This window comes from Pteronotus mesoamericanus, unplaced genomic scaffold, assembly GCF_021234165.1.
Source record: "Pteronotus mesoamericanus isolate MK-2021 breed Mesoamerican mustached bat unplaced genomic scaffold, CSHL_Meso_final contig_90, whole genome shotgun sequence".
NCBI classification, from domain to species: Eukaryota; Metazoa; Chordata; class Mammalia; order Chiroptera; family Mormoopidae; genus Pteronotus; species Pteronotus mesoamericanus.
In genome coordinates, this window is record NW_026555277.1 from 43,555,060 (window position 1) to 43,580,409 (window position 25,350).

Consider the following 25,350-nt stretch of genomic DNA (forward strand, 5'->3'; position numbering starts at 1 on the left):
TATAACTTTATTACATACTTTTTCATTTCAAGTCAGAGACCTCTTAGTGATGAGAGTCCTCTGCCTATGTGGTATTTGTTAACAATCTGCATTTTTTTGGTCTTTTTTCCTTTCTCTGTGCTTGCTTTCCATTACAGTATAGAGTGAACTTGGGACTAACTGTGTCATGCCCTTAGAGGCTTGGCACTTAGATAATGAGGGGTGAAGCTGAGAGTTTTTCAAGAGACTTCCTCAGTGTTTTGAATCTCTCTAGAATCTGAGCATTGAAATTAAATGTTAAATTTGTATGCAGTGAGTTGTATTGTCCTATAGATAAAAGCAATCAGTGATTGTTATTAAATATTTTCATGAGCTATAATAGAGACACGCAAAGGCTGATTTTTTTTCCCCTCAGTTTCTTCTATTGAAATGGGATCTCATATAGTTAGGTCAATTTAGCATTATGGTGAGGATTAGTTTTCTAATAGGAATGTGAAATGCTTTGAAGTCATTAACTATTTTATTAATGAGTAGCTTTTATGTAAAGTTGTGTCCACATGGTTTGATTTATGTTTTAAGTGTGTATTCCTGTTGTCCATATAGTCACGTTTTTCTCCCATGAAGTTTAAGCATTCTTTTCCTGGGGCTCTGAAAGATTTCAGATTTATTTATAGAAATGAGAGACATATATTTAAGCCTGTTTTATATTTATTGTGTTTCTAATCCTAGTTTATGTGCTTGCTTTGAGTCTGTAATCATTACTAGTAAATTGGGTCCTTGTCTTTTCCCATTATAATATATGCTCTCGGTTCAAATTTTAACCAAGCAAGTTATGCTTTAGCATTTATATCAGTGATAAGCAGTTTAGTGCAATGTTATAACATGTATGAAAGGGTAAAAAAAAAAAAACCAGCAAGTGGGTAGATAGGAAGTTGATGTTTTGCTGATTATTCTTATCCATGATCTCATGTTATATCAATCTCTCTCAGAAATTTAAACCCTATTTGCAGAAAAGTAATCTCTGATAGGCATGGCTTTGAAGATTGGTTTCATAACTCTCAAAACTCAGTATTATCTTTTTTATGACATTAGTATAAACACAAAATATGTATAGAACAAAGTGCACACCTTGTTTCTGAATTTAAAATAAATGTAGAAAGAGACCATTTTGGAAATTGGCTAAACACTGAACATACACATATGTATGCAGGCCCTATCTGCAGGTCATTCAGAGTCCAGTTTTTAATCACAGAGGTAGGTCATTTGTTGAAGCCTAAGAAAAGTTTAATAGGAAAGAATGGAAAGAAAGAAGGAAGGAGTTAAAAGAAGAGAAAAAGTGAGGGAAAAGGCAGGGAGCTGTCTCTTAATAGAATCAAGCTGGCTTCTATTTAGAAAGAACTTTAGCTTCCGTGATAGCGAACTAGTGCGGTTGTTTCTTGTCAGCCGTTTTAGGGTGCATGGATCTGGAGATCTGGATTCCATCCATTCCCTGATTGATTGATCACGTCATGGACAAATGTTAATTGTTTTCACCAATACTTTCTAATCATGCAGTGGTCTTCTCATCTCTTACCCAGGGTTCACTGTCTTTTTCTAAAGCTTATCTAGTTTTTAAAACCCTTTAGATCCACCTTGACCTTACTGTCATTCTGAAAAATTCGAGGAGGATTTAGAAGCTGGAGGAAAAAAAAAAGAAAGGAAAAATGCTAAAGAGATAGGTACTAATATGGGAGAGGAAAGGCATTTGGATATGGAGTAACAATTTAAATATATTTTAAAAAAGAAGTTATCAGAATTTTGACACTTGGAATGTTAAAGTTTAATGGGAGTATGCTTCATACTAAGGATTTAGTATTTAAATCTGCATTCCCTTTTGGAAATATGGACTATTTGTTAAGATTTGAGGCTCAAAAGATACATGTAAATAGTTGTAAGCAGTAGCTTCAGTTGCAGATCCATCTGAATAGAGAGAAAAAAGAACTCATTGAGAAAAATTTGCTAATTATTAAAATATTCTAAAGTTTATATTTCTGTAACTTTTATGAATCTTCATAAAAACATGTGTAATCACTCCCTAAAATCTAGTATGCTACTTAGAAATGCAGTAGGGTGAAAAATGTTTAAATAAGTGTTTTCTTGAAAAGAATATGCATCTCTTTTTATATAAGAGAAATGTATGTGCAGTTTTCTTTACCTTGACTTTATTTTCTTTGTATTTTGCTATAAATGGGTATTTTACAAAAGTTGCCGTAAGTGTATTTCTTTTTTAAGGACTAGTGGTTACAGGTTGTTTGGTGTTTTCTCCCTTGAAGAATTGTCTTTTTCCTTGAATAGCACACACAAATTTTGCCTGGAATTAAAAAATAATCACCTGATTAAAAGGAATATTATTTAAACTTAAATACACAGAAAAGAATCCCTTTTTCTGTCCTATCAGTTTAAGAAATGGTAAATGCTGACTGAGTATTAAGAATTATAATTATAATTATAATACCAAGATAAGTTTATTGAGCATTATCTTTTTTTCTTGGGACCAGTTTAAATAATCTGGTAAAAATAAATTCAGTTGTGATATTTTATAATAGAGTAATATAATTGTCTATATCCTAGGCTTAAAACAACAACATAAAATATCTTTGATCATTTTAAATGATAGAATTTCTCCATTAACTGGCCTTCTGGATTTGTGATATTTAATACTTATAAATGTATATGCAATATTTTTAATACTTATTTTTTTTATTTTAATAGATTCCTCCTGCATGGAAAAACTACTTTCAAAAGATTGGAAGGAAAAAATGGAAAGACTAAATACCAGTGAACTTCTTGGAGAAATTAAAGGTACAATATACAAAATATCAAACATATCAATGTGGATGTTATTTTGTATAAAAACACATTTGTTGATGTTCTGTACTTACCTCTAATATTTGTTTATGTATGAGAGGGTAAATGTATTGTATATCCCTGAACTTTTATTCTTTATGATGTTTACAGAATAAAATTTTTGCCCTCACTTTTTATTAGTCTATAACATATAAATTGAAGATAAACTCCTGTATTAATTTACTTAACAAAAAAGAATGAAAATGAAAAAATGTTAAATGAAGAGCAAATTAAAGATAATTTTAATTTAATTTTAATCTTTTCTCTTTGTCCTACTATAATAAAATTATTAATTTGCAATTTTCCTGATCGAAAGGATCAACCATAGCACCTATTTAAAAAAAGCTTATAGAATGTACTATACATGATGATTTATGGGTAGATTCTGAGGCCTGTTTACCTGTTCTAATCCGAGCACTATTATTTACTAGGTGAGTGACTTTGGGCAAGTCACTGATCTTTTCCATATTTTGAATTCCTAGTATCTAAAATGGCGTAATAACAGTACCTACCTCACAGGCTCATTAAGAAAATTAATACATGTAATGCTTTTAGCATAGCACCTGGCACTTAAGAAAGCACTCATGAGAGTGAGTTTTAGTCGTTATCATTCACATGCCTGTAGGTTGCTAGGTTGATTAACCTTAAAAACATTTCACAAGATTTAAAATCTCATGACCTCTTACCCTGATGAGGATGAGAATCTTATTTTTGAAGTTATGTGATTGATGTTATTCTGATACATGTTAAGAAGTGGACCATCCCAGTACATATGGAATTAAGTTACCCTGTCAATGAAGAAGTCATACTTCTTGCCTAACTCTTTCTTGTTTATTCCTTTATGGAAATGAAGTACTGTATTATTAGTTTTTGATATCATGAATAGAATCCATGATCATTAATTAATTCTTTCAGTTGTTCCTTATGGACAATCATCATTCTGACTTGCACTAACAATTTGGGAAGTGAATTAGATTTGTTTTCTGAATTTATCAAACAGCTTCAGGTAAATCTTTGTGTTGGTCATGGATAATAAATATCTCATTTAAGGTGAACATTTGGCAATAACTATCTGATGAAAATGTTATTTCGAATTTAGTACAGAAAATTACCTAAGGTTCAGGTATGTTATTTTCAACTCAAATGAATAGAAAAGAAAGTCATCTCTTCCCCAAGGAATGATTAATAATTCATTCCATTAAATAACACAGTATCAAAATCAAGTAGAAATTGGATAGTATGTTGAATTTCACTGCTTCTGTTTTGTACTTATGAAGGCCATTTGCTATTTTGGAAAAAAAAAAACTCAACGTATAATGGATGGGTAGAAAATCATTAGTGACATATTCTTTATCCAGCTGCAATAACATGGTATGTGCTACTTTGCACATCGTTCTGTGTTTTCTTTCCTTCCCAAAATCTTTGGTTTTATAAAAGTGAGAACAGAAATGGTTTATGCAAAGGCAAGCTTTTGCCAGCATGAATTATCTTCTGATATTCCCTATGAGTTCCCTATGTTCAGGGAATTATCCCTATGATCAGAAGATAATCAGAATTATCTTCTGATATTCCCTATGAAAGGGTTTTGCTTTCTTTTAGTAATGTGGAAGCTAATGTTTATTACATTATGATTAAGCATTGAGTTTTTAAGCATTGGGTTATCTTCTCTCCCCTGCCCTCACTTCCCATCTTACTTTATTTTTAATTCTATTATGAATTTAAAGTGGAAAAGTTGTGCTAGTCTCAGATATTCAAAATGCATAGATCTCAAAAGTGAAACACATGCAAAATTAGGCTTTTTAAATTCTTTAACTTTTTCTTCTGGATTCTGTAGGAGGTAAGTGAACTGTTATTGGCATGCTATGCTCAGTTTTATGGGCATAGAAGATAAGATTCCTATTAAATTTTTCATTTTGATTTATTCTACATTCATTCTACATATTAGTCTCTTCTTACATCCTGATATTTTGTTGCCATGCAATTGGACAGAAAATATAACAGTAATATAATAAAAATGAAAAAAATTAGTGTTCATAATGATTCAATCACTGCTAAAACTCAATGTACATTTTTAGTCTAGGTGAGATAGACCTAAATTAGTTATAATTATTCTGAAATGTCAGTGATCTAAATACTGTCTCCAAGACATACTATTTTACGTTATCAATATTTAATGTTATGTCTCAAGCATTACGCATTTTTACTATTTTCCCTCATTATAAAACTCATATATATTTATTGTAAAAAGTATAGAAACACACAAAAAAGAAATTAAAATTACCTTTAATTCTACCTGTATTATATCTTATATTCTTTCCATTTTAATTTTTGTATATACATGTTAATTTTTTTCTTGAAATTAGAATCATCTTTTTACTATCCTTTTGTATCCATCTTTTCCACTGAATGATATGTTGTGAATTTCCTTGTGATTAGATCATTGATTTTGCAGAAAATATTGCATTAAGTGATGTTCTCGTAAATATTGAATAAAAGTGAGCCTTTTATTCAATATTTCAGTTGTTTTTATTGTTTGTCATTATGAAGTAAATCTTGAATATGGATAACTTTTCTTTTCAGTACTAACTAGTGGCTATTTTCTTACAATATATTAGTAAAAAGTGAAATTCCTTCATCAAAAATTCGATCTTTCTTAAAAGGCTTTTGGTACCCATTGCCACAGTGCCTTTCAGAAAGGCACAGTGTTCTGTCCTATCACCAGCAGCATCTGCAAGTGTTCCTCCCTTACCCTGAATGACCAGTATTATTAATGTACAAGTTTCTTGCCAGTTTTAAAGGGAAAATAACACATTATTGCTGAATTATTTTGAATTTCTTTATTATTGAGAATGATGAGTTTTTGCATAAATTTATTTATATTAAGTATCGCTTCCTCTGTGAAAAGTCTATTGATGTTGTATGCCTGCTTTTCCTTTAAAGGATTTATCTAATTCTTATAGTTTTGTAAGACTGTTAATGAACAAGATGGGGAAAAAATAGGTTTAGAGTTGCTTGTATGGGAAATAATTCAATAATTAATAAATAATAATATAAGAATAAATTTTGTACATCATGTGCTCACAATTGTAAACTGATTTTTGCCCCGCCCTGTATATTTTAATGGTATTAATCTTCATCTGTCATATACGGGGTCTGGCATAAATAATGCATCTTTTTTATTACAAAATCTTTTATTATAAAATCATAAGCTTGTAATTTGGTGACATATTGATATCACAGTCAGACCCGCCATATGATATTTTAGGTGAATTGTTCAAATTAAAACTATAAATTATTACACCCATATTGTTATCCTACCAACGACACTCAAGCAGGTGTTATTTTTGCCGGACCCTGTATGTTATTTCTTTTTTTCTTTACTTTATGATTTTGTTGTCAAATTGTTCCCTTCTACTTTTAATGCTTTTTTTTCCTATTGGATATTTGTTTGGAGTGGCTTCCCTCCGTCTAAGATTAGATGATATTCTATATATTTTTCTTTCAGTTCTTTGTATTTCTATACATTGATTCTTTAATTCCTCTTGAATGTATTTTGATGTATAATTTCATTCAGAAGTATAACTTAATTTTTTTCTCAAGTAGTTGACCAACTACTTCTGTATCATTTATTAAATAATCCATCTTATCACTTCTGACTTGAAATAACATCTTTTATTACATATTAATTGCATATTTGGAACAATTTCTCAGTTTTTAGTTCTATTCCCATTGACTATCCCACTGATCTATCTAAACTTTTGTTAGTGCTCTGCTATATCAATCACTGTAGCTTTACAGTATCTTGGAAAACTATTGCACAATTACATTCATAACTTTAATGTGTTTGCACATTTCTCTAAACTTTATTGTAGACTTATATATTACTAATTGAAATTCCAAAGTGATATCTTAAAAGATTGTATTAACTTTGTATAAAACTATGAGGTAAACTAATACCTTTATAGTACCGAGTCTTTCCATTCAAAGTCATTTATTTAATGTTTTTTTGTACCTCAACAATGTTTTGTTTTTAAAATACAGATTGTGCATATTTCCTTTCATGTTGTCATTATAATGATTAATTTATTGCTTGCTTTTGTGAATGAGATAATTTTCATTCCATTTTCTTTTTGTTATTGTATTTAGGGATGTTAGTGAATTTTACTGGTTCATTTTATAATTTCCTTTTTTATCAAACTTATTAGCTCTAGTCATATTTCAACTGATTTGTTTTCTTGTCTGCATTTCCTTTATTTTAACCCCTTCTTTTATCCCACTACCCAGAATGTCAAGAATAATATTAAGTAATACAGGTTTTAGCAGGTATTTTGTGTAGTTTTTAAATTATAGTATAGTTTTTAATATTTCACCATTTGTTATATTTACCACTGACTTAAGATTTTCTTTATTATTAAAAATACTAGTCATAGTTTATTGAGAGTTTCTATGAGAAATTACATTTTATTTTATGGCATATCTTATTGGTTTTTGTTTTTCAAATTTATTGATGAAATAAACCCTGATTAGTCATGGTATACTCTTGTTTTAATGTACTGTATAATTGTATTTGCCTATGTTACAGTTATTATTTTTGCATCTATAATCATAAATGAAATTAATTTGTGTTTTACTTTATTTGTACTATCTTTAATAATATTGAATACAAGGGTTCACATTTGAATTGGAAAGCTTTTCCTCCTTTTCTGGACTGTGTAAAATGTTGAGTAGATAACATTAAAATTACTTCCTCCTTGAAATTCTGAAACAATGTAGTCATAAAACATCTAAGCCTAGAGTATTCTTTGGAATTTTTTTTTCTTTTTACATTTTTTACTTCTCTTTAAATCACTTTTGCCAGAAAAAAATTCCTGGAAAATTGTATATTTCATTGAGATTTTCAAATACATTAGTATTGTTTTAAAATACAGTATCATTTAGTTTGAGCTTTCTATTTATGTCCTATTATATATTTTACTTTCAGCTTTGCATATTTGTGTTTTCTTTCGTTTCTCAATTTTACTTGCCAGTGATTTTTCTATTTATCACTCTCCTCCCCCTCCCTGGTAAGGATCTACTTTTTAGATTTATTTGTTAATTCTGCTGCTTTTTAGTATGCCAACTGCTTAATCTTGCGTTTACATTTATTATCTCTCCCTTCCTTGTTTTCCTTGTACTTTGTCACTTGTTTACTTTCTGATACCCTTTAACTTCCTAAATTGAATTCTTCATTTTAAACATTTTAAATGTAATAATAAAGGCTCTTTTGGCCATTAATATGTTTGTAGAAATAGCTTTATGCATCCCATAAATTTGACCCTTTGGAATTCTCATAGTCATTATTTTCTAAATAGTAAATATTTATATTATTTTCTAACTGATCTTATGTTATGTATCATTCTTAACTTCACATTTTCTTTTGGATTCCAGTGTAATGAAGCCAGAGAAAGGAGAAAACAAAGCCTCTACCACTAGCTCTAGAGAATTCTATGTGATAGGTTGGGTGCTACAGAGGGAATGAAAGTGTGGGTAGCAGACTGGACAAAGGCAGTATTGAAAAATGAATCCTTAATGCAATGAGCTTACTATTACTACATATTAAAAAACAATACATTAATAATTTCAGATCTTATTTAAAAACAATGCTTTCAAATAAAAGTCTTATCTAAGTGAAGTAAAGCAATATTTCAGAAACCCCTCAATAGGAGACAGTTGGAATATTGCTAGAGTTTGAGAAATTCTGAGTCATGGATTTTCAGTAGGTCTGTGTCTGAGTCTTGTCTAATATTTAAGTGACAATCTTGTCCCTCACCCCCATCATGTTTCCATAGGTAGTCTTTCCAGTAGCAGCACTGATTGAGTCTAGAGTGCTGTAAATGGCACAAATTTAATAGCAGTAATCTCAAACAAGTGTTCAAACCATGTTAACATTATTACATGTATTGCTAAATAATTTTATTAAGAACCTAAATGAAATATAGCATAAAATGGTTAGACCTGTGCCTTGGTCTGGTTACTGCTGAAGTATTGTGTTCTAATTGGGGAACCATATTTTAAAGCAGTCTGCTGTCAAATTAGAATTTATCAAAAGTGGCTAGAATTGTGAAGAGCCCTGAAGATAAAATAAGAACAGTAATTAAAGATGTAGGGAAGTTTGGCCTCATACATGTTAGCAGGTTAAAGTCTTGTTGAATAGAAGAGGATAAGATTTGTTTTGTGTTGTAATAGGGAAATTGTTCTCAATATACAATAGAATTTAGCAACAATGAATGGCTATCTGACATTGATACAGTTGGATTGAATTACGAAAGAATACCTCAAATATAGGTGTCCAATAAATCTTTGTTAAATGAGTGGATGAATGGATGCTACACTAAAATATCATCAGTGGAAATTTGGCTGTGGAAAATTTTAAACAGGGATGTTCTACAGGATATGTGTACTTTGGTGGGATGTTGTCTTCATGACATCCTAAGGTTCTTTCAGAATTAATGTTAGTATTATATTATATTTTCTTAATTATAAGGCTGATCTTTAAAATATTATCTATTTCCTGCCAATAAGTAATATAGTTAGTACTTTTAAAAGACATTTTATTGTTTACAAAGAAAACAAAGTACTAAAATATATATTATTTTATTTGATCCTTGAAACAACCCAGTGAGGAAAATATTATTACATAACTTTGCATATAAGTTAATATGCAAATATTAATGAAAAGAGACAGAGAAATTACGTGGCATGTTTGGGTTACTTAGAAAGTTGGTGAGGGCCCTGGTCCCTTAGTTCAATTGGTTGGAGCACTGTCCCGTGCACCAAAATGTTGTGGGTTTGATCACCAGTCAGGGCACATATCTAGGTTGCAGGTTCCATGCACAGTTGGGGCACATCTGGGAGAAAAAAAAAGAAAAAAGACAGTTGTGGAGGTAGGATTTGAATCCTGGTCTCTAAAGCCTCATTTAATAAAATATGGTCAATTTTCAAATTCTTCAGTCCTAGAATTCTGAAGTGGGGACAAAGGGAAAAAATAGCTCTGGGCTATTTCTCTCCCTCATGACACTCAAACAGCAAGAACAGTTCCACCTTCCCCCTTTTCTATGTAAGTGAAGGAGTATAGCAAAGCAGGAGCGGGTATAGGTAATATGGTTTCTCTCTATGATAGCATTTATCTTATCTACCGGTAGGGTCCGTAACCCATTCATTTGTTTGAGTTGTGCCAAAGGAGTGAGAATGCCAGGATAGTTACGATTCTGAAACATTTCTAAATGCAATGGTGACGTATGCACAGTGTCTGCGGCACTAAGTAAGATTCACCCTCAGTCTCCATAAGTGGGTCTAACCGTCTGTAGATGATAGAGGGAATCTCAGCCAGCCTCCCTTTTTTGCATGCATGGCCCTCGATGCTGTGGCTGGCATCTCCTCCTTGGGGTGAAGGCACTTCCCTGGGCAGTGTGCCAGGGAAACAGGAACGTTGGTTGTTTGAGTTAGCACAAACTGTTTGTGCTCGTGTTTGTCAAACACACAGATGATCAGAGAGACAAAAATAATTATGTGATATGAACCAAATAAGGAAAATAGTGTTTTCCTTCCTTGGTCATTTGTGATTAATCATTTCAATATTTACATTTCGTGATTAAGGTAGATGTGCTGTAGGTATACTCTCCTGCAGCTTAGAAAAATGACAGTCTCTGATAGGGGGAAAAAGGTAATTGAACAAATGCTTTTAAATGGAAAATTCTATAAGTGATTCCCAATGTTTTTCAGAGCCACTGTTGAAACACAATTACTTATATATTTATTCAACTAATATGTCTGAGAGGTTTATTCTAGGGCTTAAATGTTACTGACATACTTTACTGTTAAACACTTTAAGTATTGCTCCCTCTTACTTCATTAGTGTAGCTACTAAGAGAAGTAAAATTAGGAACTATGTTGCATTAAATGGTACAAGCATATTACAGTTGTGGTTGACACAAATGCTACATTAAAAATGTGAATTTATTATAATATTGCTACTGTGTGCCACTGAGAGCGTGGTTTCATTCTGAGTTTTGAATGCAAACATAAATCTTTGGATGAGAGCACAGGCACACAAAAGCATGTTTTGTTTTGTTTTTGGTTTTTGTTTTTTTTTTTTAGTGCATGATAGATCTTTGAAGATCAAATAGTTTAGGTTATTCTTGAAGTAACTTAAGCAGTGCTGTTATCACCAAAGGGTCAGAATGGATCTAACAGCATTCCCATAGAATTAGTGTTCTGTGTCACAAGTTACTATCTTAAATGCCATTTTTTCCTAGTTTCTTTACTTTCATAGTAAGGGCCTTGAATTTATCTAAGGACTCTGATTGCTTACTCCATATATTGGCCTTTATACAGAATGCTAAGTTTTTTAGGAATAGTAAATCATAGTTTCTGGTGTTTTCCATTATAAGCAATCACAGAAGGATTAGAGTAGTTTTCCAAGAGCTATGGCTGCACACTTTACATATTCATTTATAAATGAGTTTTTCTTGAATTTCCCTTTAAAAATTTACAGCAATTTGTTCATCTGAGAGAACTTAAAAAAATCTGGAAATGTTTATAAGCAAATCATTTGCCACTTTTCAGCTCCACTAAAATCAGCAAAGTTCACATACCTAGTGATTCTTTCTGTTTCATTAGGGAAATGAGTGAAACAGTAATCTATCAATGTTTAGAATTCATGTATTTTGAAAAATTTAAATTGTTATTTCTAAGACTAATGTTTTATTGCTCTATGGACCAGCTTGTGGAAGAGATTGAGAATACATACGTTGTTTTCCTACTTCTCTGTTTGTATAAAATAATGTAGTAGTGTCATTATTTTCTGTATAAATCTGTAATCGTGGAACTTCAGAGTAATAATCGAGAATCATAGAATATCAAAATATTAGAGCTGAAGGAGCTTTGTATATATTATGTAATCCAACTTATTTTCTGTATAGGGACCCCAATATCTAGAAAAGTTACTGCTCTACATCATATAATAAATTACTAAAGTGGAAACAGAATTCCTCTCACATAGCATTTTTATCCCATTTTATATAGTTTTCTGGTTGTCTTGTAATCAATTGTAATTATTGCAAAGTCTATGAACTCATTTTGCTAACAACAAATGCACTCTGCAACTAGTTTTATAAATATATATGCATTAAAACACAGCAACACCCATCCATAGTTTTTAAATTATACCACTTTGCATGAATGTAGACATTTCAAAGCTCTCCTTTGTACTTTCCATTATAAACATCTTTTACATCTTTTGAAGTCTGTATGATATACATACAAGCAATTAAAACCTTCCCCCACTTGGGTTTGGAGACACAAGGTCTTCTTAATTAAAATTCAAACAAAAGCTACTGGCAAAAATTGCTATATGATTAAGGCCTAAAGTATTATGATACATTAGAATCATTGTTAACTGTTAGGATTAAAAGAAATCGATATGTTGGGGAAAAGACCAGTTGGACTTAATTAGTGAAATAGAAGTTTGCCTAAAAGAAAATACTGAAGTTTAATAACAGGTACTGGTTGTAAATATAACACTGACTAAAATTGTTCTTTGTTATTATTACATTGACCACATAATCATATTTTCAATTCATTGAATAAGACTCTAGAACTTCTTTTTAGTTAATTATTATAATTAAAAACATAAAACTTTACTTTAAAATTATATCTGGTTTCAAACATTTCAATTATAAAATGTCCTTAAATGTATATTCACCAATTATAAAATACTTCTATTGATTTCATTTTTAAAAGGCTAATTTTAGCAATAGCTACAGCCTAGAGTAGGAAAGGAAGCAAAATTGGTCAGAAGTAAAAATGATCCAAAGTATCTTACACAATTATGATTACATTAAATATGTATTAGTCTATTTGGTGACATATCGAGATAAAGAGAATACATTTTGATATAATTCAAAAACAAGACATTTTACTCTTTTCTTGCTGATTGCTGTGATGAAAATAAACATCGTAACCAGCATGGGGAAGAAAACTATTACTAATTGCAGCCTAGATTTTAAGTAAAATGAAGGTCATTAGCAATTTCCTGGAAGCTATTCAGATTGCTTACCAGGAAATGGTAGCTAGCAGGACATCTGTAATCCTCCTGTGTGGAATTAGCGAAAACATACTGGAGCTTTAATGATGTGTGTTAGATTCAGGCTGATGGTGGAACCTTTCTCTATCAAAGTAGCTCATATTCTTTGAATACAAATTATTTTTATTTCAGTATTAGTGTACAAACTCAGAATTGAAAATAGCCTTTAACATCCATCCATAGTTTGCTCCATCCATCCATCCATCCATCCATCCATCCATCCATCCATCCATCCCCACCTGTAGATTAGGGTATAAGAGATGATAGAGTAACAGCAGAACAATAGGAATCTGGGAGTGAAATGTGTTTGGACGAAGTGAAAGAAATTTCTCCTATAACTTGGAATGCTGATTTCACAGCATTTTGGGTGGTAAATTTAGTCCCATTTTTAGTAGCATCTTATCTCAATAAAGGAATAAGCAAAGCTGAGTGTTAAGTGAATATACCTTACAGGACATACACTTAAGCCTGATTTACTCTGCATTCATTATACTAGTAGAAATTAGGTCCCTGATTCAGTGACTTATCATAGCTTCTTCATATTACCTGAACTATTGGTTGGCTTAATAAGAGTAACATCTCTGGAACTACTAAGAATGACTGAGTAAAACTGAGGGATGGGGGAGAGAGGGAGAGAGAGAAAGAGAGAGAGAGAGTGTGTGTGTGTTTATTCCCATTTGTCTAGAAAATTATAATAAGTAGAAAATTTCTGGGAAGATATTTAATAAACTGTTAACGGTTAACAGAGGCTGACTATGCAGTGGGAAATGAAGATTATGGGACAAGGGGAGATTTAAAAATTTTGTATTTTGTAGTTTGTACTGTAGTTTTTTTTGAACTGTGCACATGCATTTTTTTAATTAGAAAAACTGGTTAAAAATAAGACTGAAAGTAAGTGTTCAATAAAAATGAAAGGTATTAATTTTCTTATTTGTACACAATAAAATGGATGATATTACTTACTTAGCTTCTGAATTTTTTTGAGAGGATTAGAAAGAAAATAAATAGTGTTTGGGGTGATATGGAGTAGAGAATCAACAAATGCTGTATAAGTAGGTAACAACACTTATCAACAACATCTCACATAGTTTAGAATTTGAAACAGCAAATATTTATTGTTAGAATAACAAATTGCAGTTCTCAAACTTTTTGATCTCAGGACTCTTAAAATGTATGGAGGACTCTAAAAATCTTTTGTTCATGTGACTTACATCCATTAATAGTTATTGTGGTAGAAATTTAAAAAATATTTATTAGTTTGATTAAAATTTATAATATTAAACCCACTACCAATTAACATAAAAACTCATTTTAATGAAAAACAACTATATTTTCTAAAAAAAATAATTTAGTGAGAAGAGTAGAATTGTTTTACATTTTTGCAAATCTTTGTAATGTGTGGTTTAATGGAAAACAAATGGAAGATCTCCTTCAGTATTCAGTCTGTTGAGATATGTTTTGATTTAAGTATATGAAGAAAATCTGGCTCAATATTGATATGTGGTTAAAAAGGAAATATATCTTACAGCCTTTCCATATAATGTAAATATTCTTCTTTGATAATAAACTAAATTTCACAAGTGGTAGTTTCTTAAAGGTTAAGTCCAATGTAGGTTCTAAAACCACATCAATGAACTTTTAATACATTTATATTAAAATCTATTGGTCCAATTTAAACTTTGAATGAATCTTTTATTCCATGTATGATTTTGTAACATCGTACATTGGTCTTTTAGATTATATTACTTACTTAGTTATGCAGATCTTGTGTTGGCACCTTTTATTGTAAGCATCAACAAGTTACAGTTATGACTATCACCACCTATCTTATCAGAGAATTCTTTTATGTATTTAGAACTGTCATGTTCATAATGGCAGTTTTCCAAAATTCTAATTTTTCCTTGAAAGTTCAAATTATATTATTTTAACCAATACTACCAGTCGTTTTTCTCAAAATGACAGGGTTCACTTGCCTTTGATTCATCAGTGCAAATGTCAACACTGTAAATGCAGCTAATCCCTTAGTATTATTATGAAAGCAGTATTGACCTCAGGGACACCTTGAAGAATTCCCTATGACTCCAGGGGGTCCATGAACCACACTTTGAGAACCACTGAGCTAGAACCTTAAAATAGACTAACACATAATTACCTTGACAATAAATTAACTCATCAGTAATAACTACAAAGGAAATTAGTCACATTTAAGAGATCAAAGATTCTATGAAGACACTGAATGAAGTTATTAGCTTAAAGAAGTTAATTTTCTTCTCTGGAACTGGAATTGTGGCATGATAAACATGAGGTGTAGCGTTGATCAGCTGTGGGTTTGAACTATGGTATGAACTGAGCAATTCATTTAACCAATGTTATTTTCGGCTTTATAACCTGTAAAGTGGAAAAAAATACATGCATGTCAAGATTATTGTCAGTGGTTATAAGATGACTGACAAAATAGGTCCTCAGTAAATAATACTTGCCAGTTGGAATAGGAACAAGAGCATTTGGTTATATGCCATTGGGACCTTGCACAATTCATTGCCTTTGTAGTGCTAATTATTTCATAGGAAAGGGTTAGACATGTGTAAATCAGAGCAGAAGTTATAGCAATTCAAGAAATCAGTATTGTCACCCATGCTCAACCAAAAATGATATTCAATTTTTTGATAATTAAGCTAGGCCTGATGAACACTGGCCTAATCAGCTTCATTCTCATTTTGTTATTACAGATAGCTTAGCTATCATATGCCTTCCAAGCCCTTGTAATATTTTTAAATTACCTTATTTAAATACAAGTCAAACTATCTTACCAAAAACTTTTAAGAGTTTTTCTATATAATTTTGGTTGTGGCATTTTATTGTAATGGTAGATAAAACTTAAATTGCTATTAAAATAGATTCTCACATGTAACATTTCTGGACATACAGTTGCTATGAATTTTTATTAGTGTAACATTTATGATATATGAAAATTTACTACATGTGCATTTATTTCATAATTGAAATTTGTACATAAATTTTAAAATTTTATGTACTATTATTATTAATTTGCTCTGTTTCACTTTAGTTGTTTTTGTTTGAATCATGTATTTAATTTAAAAATATATTTTTGTGATATTATTTATATACAGTTGATTGTTGGAAGTGTGTGTGAGATAGTAATTAATCCCAGTGCTGTTTATAGGCCCAGGAATGTTCTGTGCCTAGCACCTTAGGTGCCAGGGTGTGCCCTGTGTATTTTATTACTCTATAGTCAGCTCCTCACCAAATCTCATGGGGCGTGTATGTCATATTAAGAACTGGCCCATAGTACAAGACCTCCCACACACCTACTATTTAGGTCATTTGTCTGAATTTTTAAAAAAAAGTAAGGCTAACCACTTAATAAAATGTGTGTATTTTCATCCAAATGGTGTTTTTATGAATAAGACTCTTGAAATAAGCATAAATTGTACATTATTCTCTATATTTTTAAATGTGTTGCTACTGTTGATAATTACTACTGAGTGCATATTTAATGCACTGAGGAAATTTGATGCAATTATTCCGTTTATTTGTGATTCCCTCTTTAATTCAAATGTCTGCATTAAACTACTGAAAAAAAGAATTACAGAGAATTTAGGTCATTTTAAAAATACACACATTTTTTGAATTCTGCTTGTAAACTTGTATTGCACTAACCAAAATAAAACTAGAATGAACCCAACATTTTAAAGGATAAGGGTTCAAAAATTTAGGTAATTTTGAATAAAATTATTTTTAAATATAACCTTAAAGAGGCTGGGTCAATTACAAGGCTACAGTCTTATCTAAGTCAATGAGAGATGTGTATAACTGAGCTCGGTATTTCTCTAGTTTAACTTCAGGCAGATTACTTTTCCTCAAGCCTCATTTCAGTACTGAAGAGTTGATTACACCTGGAAATGGACTGAATACAACTTGGTAGCTCTTAGAGAGCCTGTACAAAATGGTAGAGACCACAAAGGAAAGGTCTGAGCCTCTGTCTTCCATGGGTGCCTAGCATTTCTTTAAAGCTCGGAGAATTTGAGTACTGAAAAAGATCTCTAATGCTGAAAGGGTAATGGTAACAGAAGAGTGCAAGGAGGGTATATCTTTGTAGCCCCACATTTTATTTTCTCCTTTGATCATAAGCTAGTAAGAAAAGTACACATGTTTCACAGAAATGATTCAATATTGTTAAAATGGTTTGTTCAGGGAATAGAATAAGGCAGAAGAAACTGTCATTAAATGGAAGGAGGAACTCCATATCCATTTTCTTTGGTAGACATCACCTGGCGTTCTCTTTCAAGTTAATATGCAACTGTTTGTTATACATATTTTAATAATACTCTTAAATACCTCTCTTGGGCTATAGAAGAGAGAGGTTTAAAATGAGATCAATTCCATGGCTTTAAAAATATGTTTCTTCATGTAATAGTAATGAGAGACTTGTGTTCTTATGCTTAACGCAGAGTTACATTCCTATTAACATTTGTTTAACTAGGCTTCCATCACAACAGGTGCGCAATTATTTTTATGAGTAAAATATTATCAATCTTCAAAATTAGCCAGGGCAAAATGCAAGTTGTTTGATTAAATAATCAGAGCTGATACTTAAAATACATTTGATTTCTACAGGAATTTTAAAATGCAAAGTCCTAATCTCTTATTCTGATGTGTTGAGGGAGTTGCAATTGTTTGTAATATGTAAGTGGTAGCTTGTATTGTAACTGGTTTGCTGTAGTTCACATACTTCAATTGACATTATGAGACAAACCACTAAAAATATAATAATTGTTTATTACTTCTAGCCTAACATTTTAATCTACCAATGAAGTAGTATGATGCTTCACATTAAATTAGTAAAAAAATTAAAAAGTAACCCCCTTTTTTACAAAGACTACTCTAAATTCAGTTAAAAGGCCTATCAGTTCAGAAAGTTAAAATCCAATAATTTTGATAACCAATGTCACCCCAATAAATTCAATAAAAAGGAAAAAATACGGCATGCTAGACAATTAAAATCAAGTGTGTTCTTATTTAAATTTAATTTGAGGGTAAACAAATAAGAATATAAATTTCAGTTCATTAACTATATAAATCACAAGTACACCAAAGTTACTGAATATCTTGGTGAACAATAAAGACTTCCAAATGGTAAAAAATCAAACAAACTCAAAACAAAAGCAAACCAAACCAAACACACACCCACCCGCTTCACCCCCAGTTCCCAACACACACAAACACACACACACACACACACACACACACACACTCACACACTCACACCTGAACTGAAAAGGAAGTTTCCCTAGGAGGTCCCTTCAACATGGTTGAGAAGTGCTACAGCGGTGCAGCTGGTAGAAACCAATTACAAGCAGGTAACTGTTTGTTTTCATGTCTAAATCTGTTTGTCAATCAGGAGAATGCAATGAATCAGGAAAGGGGATCTCAAATATAAACCACAGAGCGAGGCAGAGCATCTGGACTGGGTCCAAGCCACAAGAATTAGGGCAGGAGTATAGATGGAATCAAAACCATACATGTGCATACGGCTCCTGTCTTTGACAAACTTTTCAAAAAGACTCAGAATAGAGATTATTGAAGAAAAATGTTGGTGTTCTCTTAAGAGCAGCCTGATTTTAAGATTTGTTAGAAATGTGTGGTTATTTATAGAAGAGTAACTGTAGAAGACAGCTACAGATCTTTATAAATATAAGACATTTCTAAAATTGGCTTATAATGATCTCTTTTAAATGAAGATTTAAACTTATTTTTAAATTTCAAAGTATTTATATATACATATATAATAAATAGGTTTTTACTACTTTGAAATTTATGTATAGCAATTTCCAACTTATACAGCTATTTATAAAGAAGCTTTAGTTTTATCTGGACTCAAGAATACATTTTTGCTCAAGTTAGTAAAACCACCTCTACTGTTTAAATATGCAGTTGTTGTGCTCTGGTTGGAGGATTTCAAGAGACAGTGATGTATACAAAGAGTACTTTACATATATCTATATGACTAGAAGTTTTTCCATGCTGAAATGTGGAAAAACATATCAAGACCCTGAAGTTTAAGTTGGTAACATCAAGGAAGCATAAATAGAAGTTTATTAAGAAAGCTAAAAAAAAAAATGAAATGGGCATGACCATTCTGTGGTTTCACTTAAACACAGGCCTTCACATCCATTGAGAGTCCTGAATATCTTGTTAAATGGTTACTGAAAGGAGCTCATTTATTTTTCTGGCCATAGTTTAGTGCCAATAGGCATTTGCCTCAAAACATGATGTCTCTACTCTACCCATCACAGTTTAGGGTTGCCCTCCCAGGTGGATACCAAAGAACGTTTCACTGGAGTAATTGTTCCTTAAGTCTCAGGTCTCTCTCTGCATACTATTCAGTTTTGCTGTTATGAAGGGGAGAAGGGGATCACCACTACCTGATACAGTATACTCTGTACCTGGGCCATCTTTTAAATATTTACAAAGGTTTATTGACTGGAATCAGAATTAATGATCAAGAAACAAATGAATAAGAAATGATGAATGAGATGTCATGAAATACTGGAGGGAAGAGGATTTTTTTTTTTTTTTTTTTTTTTTTTTGCCTAAAAAGAGGAGTTTGCTTAAGATTCCAGGAAGGGCTCTGAGGAGATTATCTGTATTATATTTCATAAAGAAACACTAGAGGTAGGACCAGGAAAAAAATTCCCTTTTCCGCTTTATCATGAACTGATTCTTATTGTGGTTGATACTGAGAAAAGCTCTCTTACTAGAGCGTTAATCTCAGAACCAGGAAGGGATCTTTAGAATTCATCTCATCCATCCCTCTGCTTTCAAGAAGGAATGAATTTGTAGAATCTCAATAAATTCACAAATCATTTGTGAGTGCTTATCATTTGCCCATCATTGTGTTAGACTATGTGAAATTTCATATTTTCTACCACTTAGACATGAGAAATTTCTGTTTTTAAAGACCTACAGAGAAGCAGGAGAGGAGGGTACTGACAAAAGCAAGAACTAACATTTATTAGGCAAATACTGTATGTCACAGTGCTTTTGTATATTTTATCTCACTTAATCCTCAAACCAAATGCATTGAGATGGGCATCCTTCTTCTTCTTTTGCAAAGGAGTAGAGAGAGAGGCTCAGGAAAATAAAATAAGTTTCTCAAGACACCAAGATAATAATGACCAGTTCAGGATTTAAACTGAGGACTATATGATGCTAAAATCTTTCTACCAAGCTCTTTCTACCAAGAATGCAAACATCTATTCTGGTTGTTACTGGGACGCAGGTCCTCATGAATTTGCCAAGCCCTACTCTTTGAGCTAGACAAACAGGAAAAGAAACAATAAAAACAGTGATTATCATTCTCTGTATCAGAATGCCATACACTGAACTGTGAAGGTTACTCTTTTTTAATATTTGTGTGGTCTTTTTCACATTTGAATACTTACAGTTTTTCTTTTCAAATTCTGCAACTGTAAATGTTCTTTTTTCTATTAATTTTAAATGTTCAGGTTTGAGGATCTTACTTATCCAATTTGTCTGTCAAGGATTATTTCATATTATTCTGGCTTTTTAGGATTACCTGATCTAAAATGTAACAGTGAACCATCTCTCATTATTAAACAGTTAACAGAATGCCTGGAAATGTCATAAAAGTAATTATAGAATATAAACTTTGGAAACTCTAAACTCTGGATGCTGGCTACTTTATTAGGATCATTATACTTTTAGCATAGTGGCATATATTATTTCTGTGTTCACTGCAAAAACTTATGAACCATGAATAGAATTTTAATAATAAATTATACTCTGGTTAAATATTAAATTAAAGCTATGAGAAATAGTTAAGGGAAGATTGTCATCTTTCTCTTACAATGACCCCTTACTACTATACCTATAATTCATATCTCACACTGGCATCTATTAATTATTTGATTGAAAATCTGTCAAGTCATACTACAATTTTTGTATCTCTGAAAATATTTTAGAAATCAGCTCTGTACTCTTTTGCTCATCAGGAAAATGAAATAGTTGGTATTCATGGAATAACAAGTGTTTTGAATTTGGGGGTGAACAGAGGACACTATTATTTTGAGGATTAAGTCACCAAAGTATTTTAAATCATTTTTTAAAGAAATGGTGCTGAGAGGAGAGTGTTGTGACCTCTAATCCTTGGACAGACATTGTCCAGTCCTGGCTATCTGCTTAGTGCAGTTAGAAAGCAATGTTTATGGCTTGATAAAAGGAAAGTTTTTCTAGATTACACTAAATCTGTGCTGCTCAGTACAGAAGTAATCCACCACATGTGGCTATTTAGTTAATTCAACACAGCTAAAATTAACTAAAATTAAAATTCAGTTCTTCAGTCACAGAAGCCACATTTGAAATGGTTAGTACCACATGTGACTAGGGGCTACCATATCGAACAGCAAATATATAGAACATTTCTACTATATAGGAAGCTCTATTGGACAATACTGTTCTATGTAATAGTCATATAAGGCTAAGCCTTTTGGAGAGTCCTAATGCTCTTGAAATGTATAATCTACAAGTATCTATATAATAAGACACCTGATGGTGTGTGTGAAAGAATCCAAGAAATAATATGTCAAATTCAGAGAGCTGAAAACAGGATTTTTATGGAAAAATTATATGAAATTAGTGTTGGAACTAGTGTTCATCATTTTTAAACTGACTTATATATTGTTGCAGTAAGTATAGAGGTTTTTTTTTTCCCACTGAGGAAGGTCTATCAAAATCTATCCATATTAAAATGAAACATAACTTATATGTAAACTGATGAAATTATATTGGAATATATTTTCTCGCATGAATACTATGTGCTTGGTGAAGCATATTGGCTTTGTGGGTTACCTGAAAATTTCTCATCTGCACTGAGAGCTGATGAGAAAATTGATCCTTCTCTTGAGTATAACAGCTTCATCCTATAACTATCTCTTGAGTATATCGCTATCCCTTGTTGTTTTCCTCAAACCTTACCATATATCTTTGTAAATAGTTTATTTAACTCTCTCCAAATTATCCAGTTTTAATGTGCCTCTGTCATTATGTTGCTCCAAGTCAGCAATCTCTCTTGTCTGGATTATCGTAACAGCCTCTTAGCTGGTATCCATGCTTTCTTCCTTGTCTCCCTTTAAAAATATAAGTTAAATTACATCACTTCCTTGCTCAAAAATCCTCTAGTGGATACCCATATTAATTCGAGTAAAGACCAAAGTTCCTATGATGACCCAAAAGGCCTTATAAGGTAGATATGGCCCCTTCTTTCTTCTTTAACTTCATCTTCCATTACTCTGCCTCAGGAATACTTCTCAAAACACACTGACACCAAAAATGTGAGTATTCTATATGAAACAATTCTCCAGTTCCCAGGGGACACCAAGTAAGTGTTTTATAATTCATTTCAATTCTGACACTACCTACCTAGACTTAGCACAGACCTCTGCCCCACAGGTTAAAGGTGTAATCCCACCAGACTGCCTGCCATTTCAGATACCAGTCCCAAGTTTGGGTCCCCATGTTACCCACACTTCTGTGCAACTTGGCTGCAAATTGGGGGTTCCCAGGACCCCCTCGTCATGTTTGATTATCTGCTATAATGGCTCACAGAACTGAAGGAAACACTTAACTTACAATTACTGATGTATTATAAAGGGTACAAATGAACAGCCAGGTAAAGGGGTACATGGGGTGAGGTCTGGAAGGTCCCTAGTGCAGAAGCTTCTGTCACTGTGTCATTTGGAGTGCTCCCTCTTCCTAGCACAAGAATGCGTTCACCAACTCTGAAGCTCTCTCTCCTATCATTTAGGGTCTTTGTGAAAGTTCCATTACACAGGTGTATTTATTTAAATTGTTGGCATTGGTGCTTAACTCTATCCCAGTGCCTCTCTCTCCTCCCCAGAGGTCAGGGACAGGCTGAAGGTTCCAATTCCCTAATTCCCTGGTTGCTTCCATTGGCATCCAGCCTGAAGCTGTCATAGGGGTGCATCAAGAGTTATCTCATCAACATAAACTCAGCCATGGTTGAAAGGGGCTTATTATGAATAATAAAAGATGCTCCTCTCACTCTTATCACTCAGGAAATTACAAGGGTTTTTGAAACTCTGTGCCAGGAACTGGGAAGGAAGACCAAATATATATTTGTTATATCAGAGTATCACTGCTCGCCTTTGAGCAACACCTACTGATTTTCCTCATACAGGTTCCCATCTCATGACCTTTGCCACTTGTTGTTCATTCTTGTTGGAATTCTCTGCCCCTAAATATGCTCATGGATTTTTTTTTTTCCTCCAGCTCCTTCAAGTTGTAGCTTAGTTGTCATTCTCAGGGACACTTACCTTGACCATCCTATTTAAAAGTGGAAGCTCTTTCACATACTTAGCTTTATTTTTTTCTATAGAACTTACTACATTTTAATATACTTTTATTTTGTTGTTTCTTTTATTGTCTTAGTTCCAGCACTAGAAGATAAGTTGCATAAAAACAGGATGTTTGTAGATTCACTGCTTGGCCCAAGGAAAATATAAATATTTATTAAATGAGAGATTGATTGAATGCAGTGAATTAGATGTATAAGAGGCCTATGAGCATCACCAAAGATTATTTGGAAAAATTGCTTTTATTCTTCTGTTTTCTTATCTGGCTGCACGTCACTGGTATGCTGCTGCTTCTAAATGGGAGGTCTAGTCAGTTTATGCTTCAAGACCACAGGATGTATCTGCTCATTTATGCCAATAAGCAAGTCTAAATTTTAAAAATCAGGTACAAAAAGTTCCTCTTTTAACTAAGCATTACAAATATAAGACTCAAGTAGACAAGAACCTAGGGTTTTTTTTTTAATTGAAAAGGCAATAGTTCTAGAATGTGTTCTGATTATCCTTGATATGCATGTTGCTCATATAACTGATGTTGGATAGTTTTTCAAAGTAAGCTTTATAATAAATGGATTTACACTAAAAACTTTATTGTACAGTATAATAATTTTATTCTTTAATAAAAGGAGGAACTATGCAATAGACATTAATTTTTTTCATAAATACCAATTTAACTGAGGGACATTGTCAGTAAACATCTGCTAAGCAGTTTTCTCCTACCTCATATACAAGATTTTCTTCTTTTTTTTCATAAGCATGCTTCATACTAGAAACCTCATTTAAGACACCAAAATTTAAATTAGATATTAAATTTTAGTTAATACTCTAAGAAGCCCTAGAAGGTCCATCCTGTTTTTTGTTATTTATATTTCACAGAAAGTTGTAAAAAGGGGCAGTTTCTATAGTGTCAATAAAAGACAAGAACATAGGAACTTCTATTCTGAATCTATTGACCCCTGATATGCATGTATTTTCCTACAGTCTAACTGAATCTGCCCAAACTCTTAAGATTTACCGTAGGTCTGTAGGTGAGCTTTGAAAGATGCATTAGTTACTTTAAAACAAATAAAGTATTTATTGAGCTTCTAGTATATGTCAAACATTTTGCTAGTTGTTTTTACCTTTATTTATTTTTTTTGCAATGGTTTTATTGAGATATAATTCACATACAATAAAATTTACTCATTTAAAGAGAACAATTCAGCAGGGTTTTGGTTCTCTTTTTTTTCCCTTTTTTTGGGAGGGGGAGGGGTGGCAGCGTATATTCACAGAGTTGTACAACTATCACCACAGTCAATTTTAGAATATTTTCATCACCCACAAAGAAATTGCTACCCTTAAGCATTCACCTTTCATTTTTCCTCAAACTTCTCAGGTTTAAGCAACCACTAATCTACTTTCTATCTCTATAGATTTGTCTATTCTGGAAATTTCATATAAATGGTATTAGGTGTGTGTGTGTGTGTATGTGTTTGTCTGGGTTCTTTAACTTAGCACAATATGTTCAAGGTTCACCTGTGTTGTAGCATATATCAGTATTTCATTCCATTTTATTGCCAAAACATATTCCATTATATAGATGTATGCCACACTTTTTAAACCTGTTCTTCCGTTGAAGGACATGAGTTTTTTTTCCATTTTTGATTATTATGAATAATATTTTGGTGTTGATTTTAACAGACATTATATGACTACAATGGTAAATATTTATTGAATATTTACTGTGTTAAAGTTTTTCTTTAAGTGCTTCACATGTATTAACTTGTAATAACATACTTGATCTGTACAACACCCTGTTACTATTCTATTTTATAAAAGAGAGAATAAGATCAAAGTTACAACCCTAGGAAGTGGTAGAACTGAGATTTAAAAATAGGCCATCTGGATAGAGTTCAGGCTCTTAAACTATACTGCTTCCTTAGTCTGATTATTATTAAAGTAAACAAACAA

At 32.0% G+C, this 25,350-nt stretch overlaps 1 protein-coding gene across 25 annotated transcripts in view; it reads left to right on the plus strand.

The window, feature by feature from the left end:
• Positions 1–25,350, plus strand: part of SOX6 (SRY-box transcription factor 6) — a 606,402-nt gene that overhangs the window by 360,953 nt on the left and 220,099 nt on the right. For all 25 annotated transcript variants that reach the window (XM_054586042.1, XM_054586045.1, XM_054586046.1 and 22 more), the window contains one exon: positions 2,731–2,820. In XM_054586042.1, the coding sequence (XP_054442017.1) occupies positions 2,731–2,820 (90 nt within the window). The remainder of the gene's footprint in view (positions 1–2,730; positions 2,821–25,350) is intronic.